Genomic DNA, 15581 nt, shown 5'->3' on the forward strand with positions numbered 1-15581 from the left:
GGGAGATGGAGGGAGGAGGGAGGAGAGATAGATACAGACAGACAGGGGAGGGGAAATCATATTGCATCAGAAATGAAATACAGTTAAATACTACACACACATAAAGACAGAGAGGGAAATACAGAAAGGGAAGACTGAGCAAAATAGGAAGCAGAAGAGGAGGAGGAGGAGGAAAAGGAGGAGAGGAAGCCAGACATACAGAAAAGCATCCTAGGGAGGGGGAGAAGAGAGAGAAGGGAAGAAAAGGGAGGGAGATAGACTGGTAGCCCATCCCTCCCCCATCCCTCTTTTCCACATGGCAGCCTCTGCCTGCATATAGAATTCAGAGCCTAATGGAGGGGAGCTAAGTCCATGGCCACTCAGCGGATAAACGTCTGTGTTTCTCAGAGAGAAAGAGAGCGATGGAGACCGGCGACACTGCATGGTTGCTTTTGTGGGATGTGTTCAGGCAGAATGACACAGGGCCGTGGTGGTGGTGGCACCACACTGGTGGCCTCTCTGTCACAGAGCACAGTGACTTCAGTCATCTTAACCTTTAGCCATTTAACGCCACCACCACCACGCAGCACTTTACTGGATCACCCCACTGTAAATACAGGGAAAGATGACCAGCTAAAAACCGCTGTCCATCCATACAGGCTGAAATGTGGATCTTTATAACACATTATTCCGAAACAGAGACACTCACTCCAGCACAGAACAGTAATATGACTCAACAACAAACAGACTCCACAAAATGAGTGCTATAAATGTCTCTAATGGGGGCCAACATGTAGCCTACTGCTTCCCCATGGGTCTCTCTTTGGAAGTTACAGTACATGATCCTTTCAAGAAGAGAGGTCTTACTTTTAACACTGAGCTTTAAAAAAAAATGGACATTGGAGAACACAGACATTCCAGGATAAAGAGGGGGTCTTCCATTTGACACTGAGATCCATGTATAAAGCCATGAAAGATGGGGGTCTTTAGTGACTTACTTTTGACGTTGAGGTACATGGACTTGCTGACGTCAGCTCCCACGTCATTGCTGACTTTACACAAGTAGTAGCCGCTGTCCTCCTCCAGCACGTGTTTGATTAGCAGAGAGCCGTTGACCAGCACCTGGATACGGAAGCCTGAGTTCAGGGCTATAGGCTGGAACTGGGGAACCCCCGCACCTGGGGAGGGAGAGAGAGAAAGGGAGGGGTGGATGGAGGGAGAGGAGGAAGATGCTTTAATAACACCCTTACATTGTTTATGATCAAATTACGAGAAATTATTACATAATGGATGGATGTTTTGCATCAACAAACATTACAGTACATTTCCTTTTACTCTGTTATCGTAATGTGAGAAGCTGTTGCTTTCCTTTCTCTTACTGTTGGTTTAGACTTACAGTACAGTGCTGTGCTTTCACCATTCAACCTCAAGGCTGTGGACACTGTGTTTGCTGTTTTGGCTCTCATAAACTAATAATCTATAATAAAAAAGCTTGCCGTAGAACACACAATGTTGTGTTTACGCAATTCAGCAAGATAGTCAGAGGAGTAGAAATGGAAGATGCACAGTTACAAAATAACTCTGTTCTCCTCAATCATGAACCCAGTGTGTAAACAGATCATCATAGTGGTCAGAAGCGAGAAGAGTAGCTTCTAATTAATGCTGGGATGTGTTCAGCAGGGTACACTGTACTGTAGCAAAACGTTTTGCAATGGAAAATGAACATGTGTGTTCTAATTGGACAGGTTCAGGCAGTACCACACCATTTCACTCCATGTCAAGACATTTACTCTCTACTAAACACAACCCTTGTACACTGAGTGTACAAAACATTAGGAACACCTGCTCTTTCCATGACAGACTGGCCATGTGAAAGCTATGACCCCTTATTGATGTCACTTGTTCAATCCACTTCAATCAGTGTAGGTGAAGGGGAGGAGACAGGTTAAAGAACGGTTTTTAAGCCTTGAGACAATTGAAACATGGATTGTGTATGTGTGCCTTTCAGAGAGTGAATGGTATATATTGACTCTTTTTTTTTAGGGGGTAGATCAGCTATAATATTACAGATAGATTATAGCTTTCATCAATGTAATTGTCTGCATCATTTACAATCCCCCCTATATTTTTAAGTCTCTGAATGTCCTTGAGTGGCCCAGCCAGAGTACAGACTTGAACCCAATCTAACATCTCTGGAGAGACCTGAAAATAGCTGTTCAGCGACGCTCCCCATCTAAACTGACAGAGCTTGAGAGGGTCTCCAGAGAAGAATGGGAGAAACTCCCCAAATACAGGTGCGCCAAGATTGTAGCGTCAAACCCAAGAAGACTCGAGGCTGTAATCACTGCCAAAGGTGCTTCAACAAAGTACTGAGTAAAGGGTCTAAATTGTAAAAAAACGAACTGTTTTTGCTTTGAGTACAGGGTCTAGGTATTCTTATGTAAATGTGATATTTCCATTTTTTATTTATGATACATTTGCAAGAATTTCTAAAAACCTGTTTTTGCTTTGTCATTATGGAGTATTGTGTGTAGATTAAGGAGAGAAAAAAAACAATTTCATCTATTTTAGAATAAGGCTGTAACGTAACAAAACGTGGAAAAAGTCAACAACAACAAAAAGTCAACTTCACAGATCTTCATTGTAAAGGGTTTAAACACTGTTTCCCATGCTTGTTCAATGAACCATAAACAATTAATGAACGTGCACCTGTGGAACGGTCGTTAAGACACTAACAGCTTACAGACGGTAGGCAATTAAGGTCACAGTTATGAAAACTCAGGACAATAAAGAGGCCTTTCTACTGACTCTGAAAAACAACAAAAGAAAGATGCACAGGGTCCCTGCTCATCTGCGTGAACGTGCCTTAGGCATGCTGCAAGGAGGCATGAGGACTGCAGATGTGGCCAGGGCAATACATTGCAATGTCCGTACTGTGAGATGCCTAAGACAGCGCTACAGGGAGACAGGGCGGACAGCTGATCGTCCTCGCAGTGCCAGACCACGTGTAACAACACCTGCACAGGATCGGTACTTCTGAACATCACTCCTGCGGTATAGGTAAGGGATGGCAACAACAACTGCCCGAGTTACACCAGGAACGCACAATCCCTCCATCAGTGCTCAGACTGTCCGCAATAGGCTGAGAGAGGCTGGACTGAGGGCTTGTAGGCCTGTTGTAAGGCAGGTCCTCACCAGATATCACCGGCAACAACGTCGCCTATGGGCACAAACCCACCGCCGCTGGACCAGACAGGACTGGCAAAAAGTGCTCTTCACTGACGAGGCGCAGTTTTGTCTCACCAGGGGTGATGATCGAGGTGGAGGGTCTGTCATGGTCTGAGGCGGTGTGTCACAGCATCATCGGACTGAGCTTGTTGTCATTGCAGGCAATCTCAACGCTCGGCGTTACAGGGAAGACATCCTCCTCCCTCATTTGGTACCCTTCCTGCAGGCTCATCCTGACATGACCCTTCAGCATGACAATGCCACCAGCCATACTGCTCATTCTGTATGTGATTTCCTGCAAGACAGGAATGTCAGTGTTTTGCCATGGCCAGCAAAGAGCCGAATTTCAATCCCATTGAGCACATCTGGGAACTGTTGGATCGGAGGGTGAGGGCTAGGGCCATTCACCCCAGAAATGTCCGGGAACTTGCACGTGCCTTGGTGGAAGAGTGGGGTAACATCTCACAGCAAGACCTGGCAAATCTGATCTGGTGCAGTCCATGAGGAGATGCACTGCAGTACTTAATGCAGCTGGTAGCCACACCAGATACTGACTGTTACTTTTGATTTTGAATCCCCCTTTGTTCAGGGACACATTATTCAATTTCTGTTAGTCACATGTCTGTGGAACTTGTTCAGTTTATGTCTCAGTTGTTGAATGTTGTTATGTTCATACAAATATTTACACATTGTGGTAAACCGTGGGGTGTTGGGTTGAGCGTGCTGAGATTGACACAGAGACAGGGAGGTTTTAGTCCGCAAAAACAACTTTGCTAAGACAGAAAATAAACATAACAAAGAAAATCACTTAGGTTTGGCTTGGTCCTTCTTCTCTACTGTGGCTTGGTGTCGGTCTCTCCCCGTTCTCTCTCGCGGTGTGGCACCGTGCTCCTTCTATTTGGCCTCCATGGCTGGTTGGCACTTTCCTCTAATTACCCCCACTTAGAGCTATCCGTGTCGGGGTGCCCAGCTCCTGTATTCCCAGCAGAGGGAGCCAACGTCGCCTCACGTACCTCCCCTCTATTACCATCCCCCGGGGTAGACCACCTGGGATACCACAACATGTTAAGTTTGCTGAAAATAAACGCAGTTGACAGTGAGAGGTCGTTTATTTTGTTACTGAGTTTATTTAAGATATAATTGGAAAAGATTCTATAAAGTTATATAACATTTCAAAAAATAATGTTCTTTTAATCAATTACTATATTTGAGTTTAACCACAATATATGTTGTATTATTTGTTCTTTCTCTTATGGTGGATTAAACTGAAATTGCAACCTTTCTATGGCTTGTTTAAAAATATACATATTTTGGAGATGATTTCATTTTCAAATAACCGAAAGTGAGAGGTTGTAATCTGAAAGGGGAAATGGGAAAAGGGCATTCTAGAACATGGGGTGAGACAGTTTTACTAATCTGCTATAGAACCAGTTTTAAGTATAACTTTTGTATGACTGACGCCTTTAGTGAGAGGTTTAATGCTTTAATATTTAATCATTTCTGTCCTCTGAATACATATTCATTATATAAATAGGCCCGTTTAATTATGTCTGGCTTGCTGTTCCAAATAAAATGGAATATTTTGGGCTCATATAGTTTAAAAAAACAGGTCACTAGGTGTAGGCAAGACCATAAGCAAATATGTAAACTGGGATATGACTAAAAAGTTAATCAGGGTGATTTTTCCACAAATATACAGGTATTTATCTTTCCATGGTAGAAAGATCTTATCTACTTTTGCTAACTTTCTATTCAAATGTATTGAAGTGAGATCATTTCTTTCTTTGGGGATATGTATACCGAGTATGTCCACATCACCGTCAGACCATTTTATTGGTAAACTACACGGTAATGTAAAAGTTTTATTTTTTTTGTGATCCAATATGTAATATAGAACACAATTTGGTTGTAATCCAGAGAGGTTAGAAAAAGTATCTACATCCTCTATGAGGCTGTGGAGGGATCCAAGTTGTGGATTTAAAAGAAAACATGAATTATCAGTGTACAATGACACCTTTGTTTTTAAGCCCTGGATTTCTAACCCCTTGATATTATTGTTGGATCTGATTTTATTAGCTAACATTTCGATGGCCATAATAAATAGATACACAGATAGTGGACAACCTTGTTTTACTCCTCTTAACAGTTTAATACTTTCCGAGAAGTATCCATTATTTACTATTTTACACATAGGGTTACTATACATAACTTTAACCCATTTTATAAGAGATTCTCCAAAATTGAAATATTCCAGGCATTTATATATATCAATTCCAGTTGTACTTAATCAAAAGCCTTTTCAAAGTCAGCTATGAATACCAGGCCTGATTTCCCAGATGTTCATAGTGTTCTATTGTTTCCAGTACTTGTCCTATATTATCTCCAATATATCGTCCATGTAAAAAACCTGTCTGATTAGGATGAATAATATCCGACAATACCTTTTTAATTCTATGCATTTTGCTTGAATTTTTGCATCACAACACTGAAGTGTAAGGGGACTCAATTTTTTTCAATGGACTAGGTCTTAATATTTACCACTTGGATACTGTTTCAGTAATAGCGGCATGTAGCCTAGTGGTTAGAGCGTTGGACTAGTAACTGAAAGGTTGCAAGATTGAATCCCTGAGCTGACAAGGTAAAAATGTGTTGTTCTGCCCCTGAACAAGGCAGTTAACCCACTGTTCCTAGGCTGTCATTGAAAATAAGAATTTGTTAACTGACTTGCCTAGTTAAATAAAGGTTAAAAAAAATTGTTGAGTATCTGATAATCTACCATTTTTATAGGAGTGGTTAAAACATGCTAATAAAACAGTCCTCTGAGTATTTCAAAAAATGTTTTGTATACCTCCACTGGTATGCCATCCAGCCCTGGAATTTTCCAGACTTAAAGGCTTTAATTGCATCAAGAAGTTCCTCCTCTGTAATTTGGCCTTCACATGAGTCTTTCTGCACAGCTGTTAATTGTACATTATTAATAGAAAAAAAATCCATACAATTAACTTCGGTTAGTTGAGATGGAGGTGACTGAAACTAATACATATGCTTTAAGTACTTTGCTTCCTCTTTCAAAATATGGTTTGATGAATCATGGGTGACTCCGTCATTTGTAACAAGTTTTAGTCAATCATTTTAGGTAGCATTTCTATGTTGAAGATTAAAACATTATTTGGTGCATTTTTTCCAATATTCCATCCATTTCGCTTTACTTGTATAATATATTAAACTCGATTTTTCTGGAATAAGTTCCTCCTTTTATTTTTGTTTTTCCTTTAACTAACTTCTGTGCCTCTATGGTACACATTGACACCTTATAGAGTCCATGCCCTGACAAATTGAGGCTGTTTTGAGGGCAAAAGGGGGTGCAACTCAATATTAGGAAGGTGTTCCTAATGTTTTGTACACTGAGTGTATATTGTGGTGCTATTTACCTTTGGAATACTTCCACACTATGGTAGGGACGGGGTATCCCTCTGCAGAGCAGTTGAGGATCACAGCTTTCCCATAGATGCCATCCTGGTCCTTGGGCTGCACCACAAATTTGGGAGGGACTGGTTAGGAGAGGAACAGAAAAAAGGTAATTGATTATTGTATACCTTTATTTAACTAGACAAGTCAGTTAAGAACAAATTGTTATTTACAATGACGGCCTACCCCGGCCTAACCCGGACGACGCTGGGCCAATTGTCTACCTCCCTATGAGACTCCCAATCCCGGCCGGATGTAATGCAGCCTGGATTAACACTGGTTATACGGTTATGGTGTTTTAGTTTGAGTTTGTAATACATTGTGGCTTAAATAGTGGAAATTAGAAATTATATATTTTCACACCGAGTGTAAGAAAAACAAGAAGAGCCAATGCTAACGTAGGTTAGCATATTAGCAGGGTTGGGGTCCATTCCATTTCAATTCCAGTCAGTTCATAAAGTAAACAAAATTCAAATTCAAATTTGTTCCTCATTGAAAAACATCGAAGAGAATTGGAATTTCAGTTTCCTTTGTGAATTGACTGGAATTGAAATGGAATTAACCCCAACCATGCATATTAGCCTTCAGTAGTGGAATCTCACATCACAACATTAAAATAAAATTACGGTAATCGCTGCTATTGGGATTACATGCTGACCAGAGCGAAAGGGTCGCGTGCTCGAGTGTTACAAAATAAATTTACACATACATGTTATTCAATCATTGCAGCCACACTGCTCGTGGTGTTTTATGCGCGTCAGCGAGCATCTGCGAAGCCAGGTGCTAAAATAGAACTTGGTTCTATTTCTGACGCTCAACGCGATGCAAGTCCTGCCTTAAAGGGGTTTGGGATCAGCCAGGATGTTCTGGAGAGGGTGTACAGCAGCTTGGTGGAGAGCATCCTCACGTTCAATATGGCAGTCTGGTATGGTAATCTGAGTGTGAGGAGCAAAATCAAACTGACCAGAATAGTAAACACAGCCAGCAGAGTAATTGGTTGACCACAGGCATATTTGAACATTCTGTTCCACAAGGCAACCAAAAAGAAGGCACTGGCTGTCATTGGCGACCCCTCCGACCCTCTACACCCTCAGATTGAGAGGCTTCCCTCTGGCCGGCACTTCAGAAAGCCCATGACCAAGAAGAAGAACATGTTCAAACATGAATTCGTTCCTTGTGCTGTTGGACTACTAAATGCAAAATAAATTGTATCGGTATACAGTTGACGTCGGAAGTTTACATACACCTTAGCCAAACACATTTAAACTCAGTTTTTTAAGGTCAGTTAGGATCACCACTTTATTTTAAGAATGTGAAATGTCAAATAATAGTAGAGAGAATGATTTATTTCAGCTTTTATTTCTTTCATCACATTCGCAGTGGGTCAGAAGTATACATACACTCAATTAGTATTTGGTAGCATTGCCTTTAAAAAAATTTACTTGGGTCAAACGTTTCAGGTAGCCTTCCACAAGCTTCCCACAATAAGTTGGGTGAATTTTGGCCCATTCCTCCTGACAGAGCTGGTGTAACTGAGTCAGGTTTCTAAGCCTCCTTGCTCGCACACGCTTCTTCAGTTCTGCCCACAAATTTTCTATAGGAGTGAGGTCAGGGCTTTGTGATGCCACAATACCTTGACTTTGTTGTCCTTTAGCCATTTTGCCACAACTTTGGAAGCATGCTTGGGGTCATTGTCCATTTGGAAGACCCATTTACGACCAAGCTTTAACTTCCTGACTGATCTTGAGATGTTGCTTAAATATATCCACTTAATTTTCTTTCCTCATGATGCCATCTAGTTTGTGAAGTGCACCAGTCCCTCCTGTAGCAAAGCACCCCCACAACATGATGCTGCCACCCCCGTGCTTCACAGTTGGGATAGTGTTCTTCGGCTTGCAAGCGTCCCCCTTTTTCCTCCAAACATAACGATGGTCATTATGGCCAAACAGTTAAATTTTTGTTTCATCAGACCAGAGGACATTTGTCCAAAAAGTACAATCTTTGTCCCCATGTGCAGTTGCAAACCATAGTCTGGCTTTTTTATGGCGGTTTTGGAGCAGTGGCTTCTTCCTTGCTGAGCGGCCTTTCAGGTTATGTCGATATAGGACTCGTTTTACTGTGGATATAGATACTTTTGTACCGGCTTCCTCCAGCATCTTCATGAGGTCCTTTGCTGTTGTTCTGGGATTGATTTGCACTTTCGCACCAAAGTACGTTCATCTCTAGGAGACAGAACGCATCTCCTTCCTGAGCGGTATGACAGCTGCATGGTCCCATGGTGTTTATACTTGCGTACTATTGTTTGTACAGATGAACATGGTACCTTCAGGCGTTTGGAAATTGCTTCCAAGGATGAACCAGACTTGTGGAGGTATACCATTTAATTTTTTTGAGGTCTTGGCTGATTTCTTTTGATTTTCCCATGATGTCAAGCAAAGAGGCACTGAGTTTGAAGGTAGGCCTTGATTGACTCAAATTATGTCAATTAGCCTATCAGAAGCTTCTAAAGCCATGACATCATTTTCTGGAATTTTCGAAGCTGTTTAAAGGCAGTCAACTTAGTGTATGTAAACTTCTGACCCACTGGAATTGTGATACAGTGAATGATAAGTGAAATAATCTGTCTGTAAACAATTGTTGGAAATATTACTTGTATCATGCACAAAGTAAATGTCCTAACCGACTTGCCAAAACTATAGTTTGTTAACAAGAAATGTGTGGAGTGGTTGAAAAAAAAGTTTTAATGACTCCAACCTAAGTGTATGTAAACTTCCAACTTCAACTGTATCTAGTGCAGTTGGGACACCGGTTGTTTGTGAATGAATGTATTAATGTCTTCTATGTTTTTAGTGTATGCAACATGATGGACATGATGGTTTAAATGTGTATGATGTGAGAATGTCTGATTATTTTAATGAAGGTGATGCCAAAAAAAATAAATGTCCATCCTGGATGGACAATAAAGTTTTATTCTATTCTATTCTATATCCTCATTGTTTTATAGGGGCATACACCCAATGCCATCTCCTCATAGATTTTTAGGAGCATATACCCACATGGGTGATTAAAAGATGAATTGAGGTCCACACTCCGGTCAGTTATGGTAACGCACCTTAAAGTAGGTTGCCAACCGCCATATGAAGTCCAAAGAAGAAGCAGTTTGAAGGAAGGAGGAGATGACTAGAAACAAATTCGGTTTTATCTGTGGATTAATTGACGGAGTGGAGAACCTTGTGAATTACAGGTAAAATAACAACCCAATGTTTATATCCCAGGACAAATTAGCTAGCAACAGCAAATTAATATAATTGGTTCAGAGTTTGTTTCAACCTGCGTGTCCTGATCGCTACTGGTGTGGGTGGACAAAATCAACTTGCGTGAGATAGCGCACGTGGGCGCACGCGTTCGTGCGGTCTGGTCAGCATGTTAGGGTTATATTTTGTTTAAGCATATAGTTTTGCCAGGTTTTCCTGAGCTATACCCAACATAGGCCTAGTGGTAGGTTGATTTGGATCCACTCCAACTGTAGGGGAACATATGAAGAGAGTTGTATCTAGCAAAATACTGTCAAGCCTTCTCGCCCCTTTTCCCCATCCTCCCTCCCTCCCTCCCTCTCTCCCCTTCTCACCCCTCTCCACCCCGCCCCTCCCAGCCCACCTCCACCCTTTCTCCCTCCCCTCCTCCCTCACCCCTGACAATGAGCTGACTCTGGTGTTCCACGATGGCGGCCTGGTTGCGTGCAATGCAGGTGTAGTTGCCATTGTGCAGGAGAGACAGGTTGGAGATACGCAGGGAGCTGGTGAAGTCTATGTTGTCGATGGTTACACTCAGGCTGGCCGGGATTGGCTGACCGTCCTTCTGCCATGTGATGAAGACAGGCTGGTCACCTGACATCACCACACATGGAATGAACACACGCTGGCCGATGGAGAAACGAGGGAACTCGAAGGGATGGATGGTGGGAGGAACTACGGAAGAAAGAGAGGGGTTGAGTTAAGGCAAGCATATTTATTTATGTCTCTAAAAGCAAGGATTCAACTCAGTCAGTTGTATTTGTGCATTGTAAGTTTAGCAGGTACCATCCTGTGAAACCCCTGTGAAAAGATTTCCCTAATCAACCATCATCACATCCAGTCCATCACCTTATTAATAGCATGGCTTAACACAGTGGAGATGCAAGTGAGAGAGATAAACTGATTATATTTCCCATTGTGGGGAGGCAGAATTCTCACTGAAATAACACGAATATGCCTGACTGCATGAGCATGGATGTGCTCTCCCTCTCCCTCTCTCTCTCTAGGGACACTGTAGACATCGTGAGAAACAGATGCTTTGGAGAATTAATGATTTAAAATAACATTGGAATAAGCAGCACTTCAGCGCTTATTTAATTCACAACAAAGTAGGCATAATGGGCTCCTGGGGATTCCCTCTCCTCTCCTCTCCTCAGCCTCGGAATGCTAAGCAGCCGAGAGGCAAATTAGGCAGAGTGGGAATGACAGTGTTCCCAGCTTTGTCTAGGGCCGTAGCCAGCGTGATTTCCCCCGCCTTGCACACTCGTTAACGTGTAAATCACCAACAGTGTCACCAGCAAGCACCCCCACACCATCATACCTTCTTCTCCATGCTTCACGGTGGGAACCACACATATGGACATCATCCGTTCACCAACTCTGCGTCTCACAAAGACACGACAAATCTCAAATTTGTACTCATCAGACCAAAGGACAGATTTCCACCGGTCTAATGTCCATTTCTCGTGTTTTTTTTTGTTGTTTTTTTTAAGAGCAAATTCTTCTTTTACAATGACAGCTTACCCCGGCCAACCCTCCTCTAACCCAGACGCCGCTGGGACAATTGTGCGCCGCCCTATGGGACTCCTGATCGCAGCCAGATGTGACACAGTCCGGGATCAAACCAGGGTCTGTAGTGACGCCTCTAGCACTGAAACGCTGTGCCTTAGACCGCTGCGCCACTCGGGAGCTTGGTCCATGCAAGTCTCTTCTTCTTATTGGTGTCCTTTAGTAGTGATTTCTTTGCAGCAGTTTGACCATGAAGGCCTGATTCACGCAGTCTCCTCTGAACAGTTGATGTTGAGATGTGTCTGTTACTTGAACTCTGTGAAGCATTTATTTGGGCTGCAATCTGAGGTGCAGTTAACTCTAATGAACTTATCCTCTGCAGCAGAGGTAACTCTGGGTCTTCCTTTCCTGTGGCGGTCCTCGTGAAAGCCAGTTTCATCATAGCGCTTGATGGTTTTGCGACTGCACTGCAAATTTTCCAGATTGACTGACCTTCATGTCTTAAAGAAATTATGGACTGTCATTTATCTTTGCTTATTTGAGCTGTTCTAGCCATAATATGGACTTCGTCTTTTACCAAATAGGGCTATCTTCTGTATACCACACCTACCTTGTCACAACACAACTGAAACGCATAAAGGAAAGAAATTCCACAAATTAACTTTTAACAAGGCACACCTGTTAATTGAAATGAATTCCAGGTGACTACCTCATGAAGTTGGTTGAGAGAATGTCAAGAGTGTGCAAAGCTGACATCAAGGCAAAGGGTGGCTACTTTGAAGAATCTCAAATATAAAATATACCGTTTTTTGGTTACTACATGATTCCATGTGTTATTTCATAGTTTGATGTCTTCACTATTATTCTACAATGTAGTAAATAATATACATTTATTAAAACAATGGAATGAGTAGGTGTGTCCAAACTTTTGACTGGTACTGTAGCTCTAGGTCGGGGAGCCCTGCGTTATATGTTTATTAACTGAGTCTGGCAGAGTGAGACCAGGTTTGAGTGCGTACTGTACCTTTCACACTGACGTGCACACTTTGGCTGGTGGAGAGAGAAGGTGAGACCAGCACGCTACACGTGTACTCTCCCTCATCCACATCCTTCTGTACATCATACAGCTTTAGCGTGCCATTGTTCTCAAACGCCCGCTGCCGGTGGTTATAGGGGAGCAGGTTGGCATCCTTGTGCCACTTGATGGAGTAGTACGGGTAGCCAATGACGCGGCAGTGGATATACATGTCCCGCCCAGCAATGGCGGTGAGGTTTTTCATTGGTCGTATGCTGGCAGGCCCTTAAAGGAGACAGAAGAGAAATACCTCTCTTAAAATGATTTTGAGGCTAAGAAATGTGAAACTTTAGAAGTGTGAGATGTTGAAGTGTGTCAAAAACCATGGATACAGACAGTGATTCATTCTGAAAGACAAAGGAAACATTTATTGGGGATTGTAACATATTAAAACAATATCTTACTGTGGATAATAGATTGGTATAATATCAACACCTCTTTTCCCTGTAATTAGTAAATAAAGGGTAAGAATTTACATTAAAAAAACAATTTACAAAAATAAATACTTCTCTATTATAAAGCAGTGCTCATTTATGTAAATTCTTGCCATTTATTTCCTATAATAGTCTTATGGAATAATAGCAATATAAAATCACCTCGTCCTGGGACCTATCCATAGCTGAGTGTTCCAGAAGGGGTTTACCAACCTTCCAATTTTACTCTCTCTGAGGTGAAGTGAATATTATTATACTGTTCTAGCACCTGCTAGACGCCAGCCATGATTGTGTTTGACAAGCATTAGAGTACAATGTTCCCATTCTCCACTCATGAACCTATTATCAAAACTATTACTCATGTTCCCCCTGCTCTCTCTTTCACTGCTGGAAAACCCACAGCATATATAACAAATATGACTCCATAATACAACCCCTATCAGGGATACTGACTGACTATAAGTATATTTGACATACTGTAGATCAGTGTTTCCCAACCCTGGTCCTCCAGTACCCCCAACAGCACACATTTTTGTTGTAGCCCTGGACAAACACACTTCATTCAGCTCAATGAGGGCTTGATGATTAGTTGACAAGTTGAATCAGGTGTGCTTGTCCAGCGTTTCAATAAAAATGTGCACTGTTGGGGGTACTCGAGGACCAGGGTGGGGAAACACTGTACTAATCTACATTTGGATACTGTAGCTCGATACAGTGCCTTCAGAAAGTATTTACACCCCTTGGCTTTTTCCACATTTTGTGGGATTAAAATGGATTTAATTGTAATTTTTTCTTAACGATCTAGAAATTCTAACATTTGTAAAACATTTATGAAAATCATACACTTATATATCTTGATCAGATAAGTATTCAAGAGTCAATACATGTTAGAGTCACCTTTGCAAATGATTACAGCTGTGAGTATTTCTGGCTAAGTCTCAAAGAGCTTTCCACAGCTGGATTGTGCAACATTTGCCCATTATTATTTTCAAAAGTCTTCAAGCTTTTGAAATAAATAAATTCTCCCCAATTTCGTGATATCCAATTACGATCCAATTACAATCTTGTCTCATCCCCGCAACTCCCCAATGTGCTCAGGAGAGGCGAAGGTCAAGTCATGCGTCTTCTGAAACATGACTTGCCAAGCCACGCTTCTTAACACCTGCTCGCTTAACCCGGAAGCCAGCTGCACCAACGTGTCGGAAGAAACACAGTTCAAGTTACAACCGTGGTCAGCCTGCAGGCGCCCAGCCCGCCACGAGGAGTCGCTAGAGCGCGATGAGCCAAGTAAAGCCCCCCCAGCCAAACCTTAACCTGGACGAGGCTGGGCCAATTGTGAACCGCCCTATGGGAGTCCCGGTCACGACCGGATGTGACACAGCCTGGGATCGAACACCAGGATGTAGTGACGCCGTAACACTGTGATGCAGTGCCTTAGACCGCTGCGCTACATGGGAGGCATAGCCCATCTTTCTGATGCTGTATGGTCAAAAATAATATGATATTGTTGCCACCTGTAGTATTGAATGCAAGGGAAGCCATCAACCATTTGGCCTCCCTTCATAAAAAAAATATGCAATAACAGCCAATCAGCGTAGCACTAAACTGACTGAGCTCAACTGTGAATGGCCCTGGCGCACTAAAAAAAAGTGTCAATGGAAACCAGCTTGGATTTGGCTTCACAACAATCACATCACATCAAGCCAAAAGTAATTTGACAGAAATAAACTTGAATTGTTGCATCTCATTGTGTTGTTGTCCAATGGTGGCTAGTTAGCATGCTAGCTAAAATTGTCCCTTTCCTAAATTAGCCATGGATGGAGATAGGGATTTGGACTTGTGGTTTTACTTAATTCTCTGTACTGGCCAAGTATTATAAGGATAATTCTGATCCAACCGTAAATTCATACATAGTGCCTCTGGCCTGGGAGGATGGAAGTTCAATATATAGATAGATGTAGTAGGCTAATGTTAACTAACTGGCTAATCGTTGCCCATGAAAGGAAGTTTGGCTAGCGAGCAAGTATTTTAACCAGGTAGCCTTAGACAACAAAAACTAAAAGCGTGTACTGTACGACAGAGTCCACCTTTACTGCAACATGAAAGAGAAGAGGACGGCATTGGCGTTTCTCTACAAGTAGGGTGAGCCAACAGGTTTCTTCTACACGCAGACACACACACACACACACACACACACACAAATTAGTACTATAGACAGCCACATGATATTTAGCTTACATTGATTGGACTAAATTGTTTTTGGAATCTTTTAGTTGTCACTGTATTAGTGATATGTGATTTAAAGATGTTGAAATGTTGAAGTTGAAATGGTGCTGGAATAATGGAGGAAGCTCTTGTTTTCATTGCGACTTGCGGAAACTCCCCAGTGTTCTAAATCAATAGTGGGTTAGTAGTCTGAAAAGGTCGGAAACATTAACTTGATTGACCATGCTGTAGGTAATGTAACTAACTGTTTGTTACATGCAATATCCTTTGCTGACTCCACCGGACAGATGTTGCTCTCCAGTTTTGTGATGAAACAAAGGTGTGATTGAATTTATTCTGCCACTGTGTCTTATTGTCTTGGCCTATGGC

The 15581-nt window shown here is 42.1% G+C and overlaps 1 protein-coding gene across 4 annotated transcripts in view; it reads right to left on the reverse strand.

The window, feature by feature from the left end:
* The window catches only part of dscama (Down syndrome cell adhesion molecule a), a 180140-nt gene that overhangs the window by 50095 nt on the left and 114464 nt on the right, over positions 1–15581 (reverse strand). For all 4 annotated transcript variants that reach the window (XM_014197411.2, XM_045717100.1, XM_014197410.2 and 1 more), the window contains exons 8-11: positions 12502–12777; positions 10365–10643; positions 6639–6758; positions 978–1157 (exon numbers count right to left, since the gene is read on the reverse strand). In XM_014197411.2, the coding sequence (XP_014052886.2) occupies positions 978–1157; positions 6639–6758; positions 10365–10643; positions 12502–12777 (855 nt within the window). The remainder of the gene's footprint in view (positions 1–977; positions 1158–6638; positions 6759–10364; positions 10644–12501; positions 12778–15581) is intronic.

This window comes from Salmo salar, chromosome ssa04 (assembly GCF_905237065.1).
Source record: "Salmo salar chromosome ssa04, Ssal_v3.1, whole genome shotgun sequence".
Taxonomy (NCBI): Eukaryota; Metazoa; Chordata; class Actinopteri; order Salmoniformes; family Salmonidae; genus Salmo; species Salmo salar.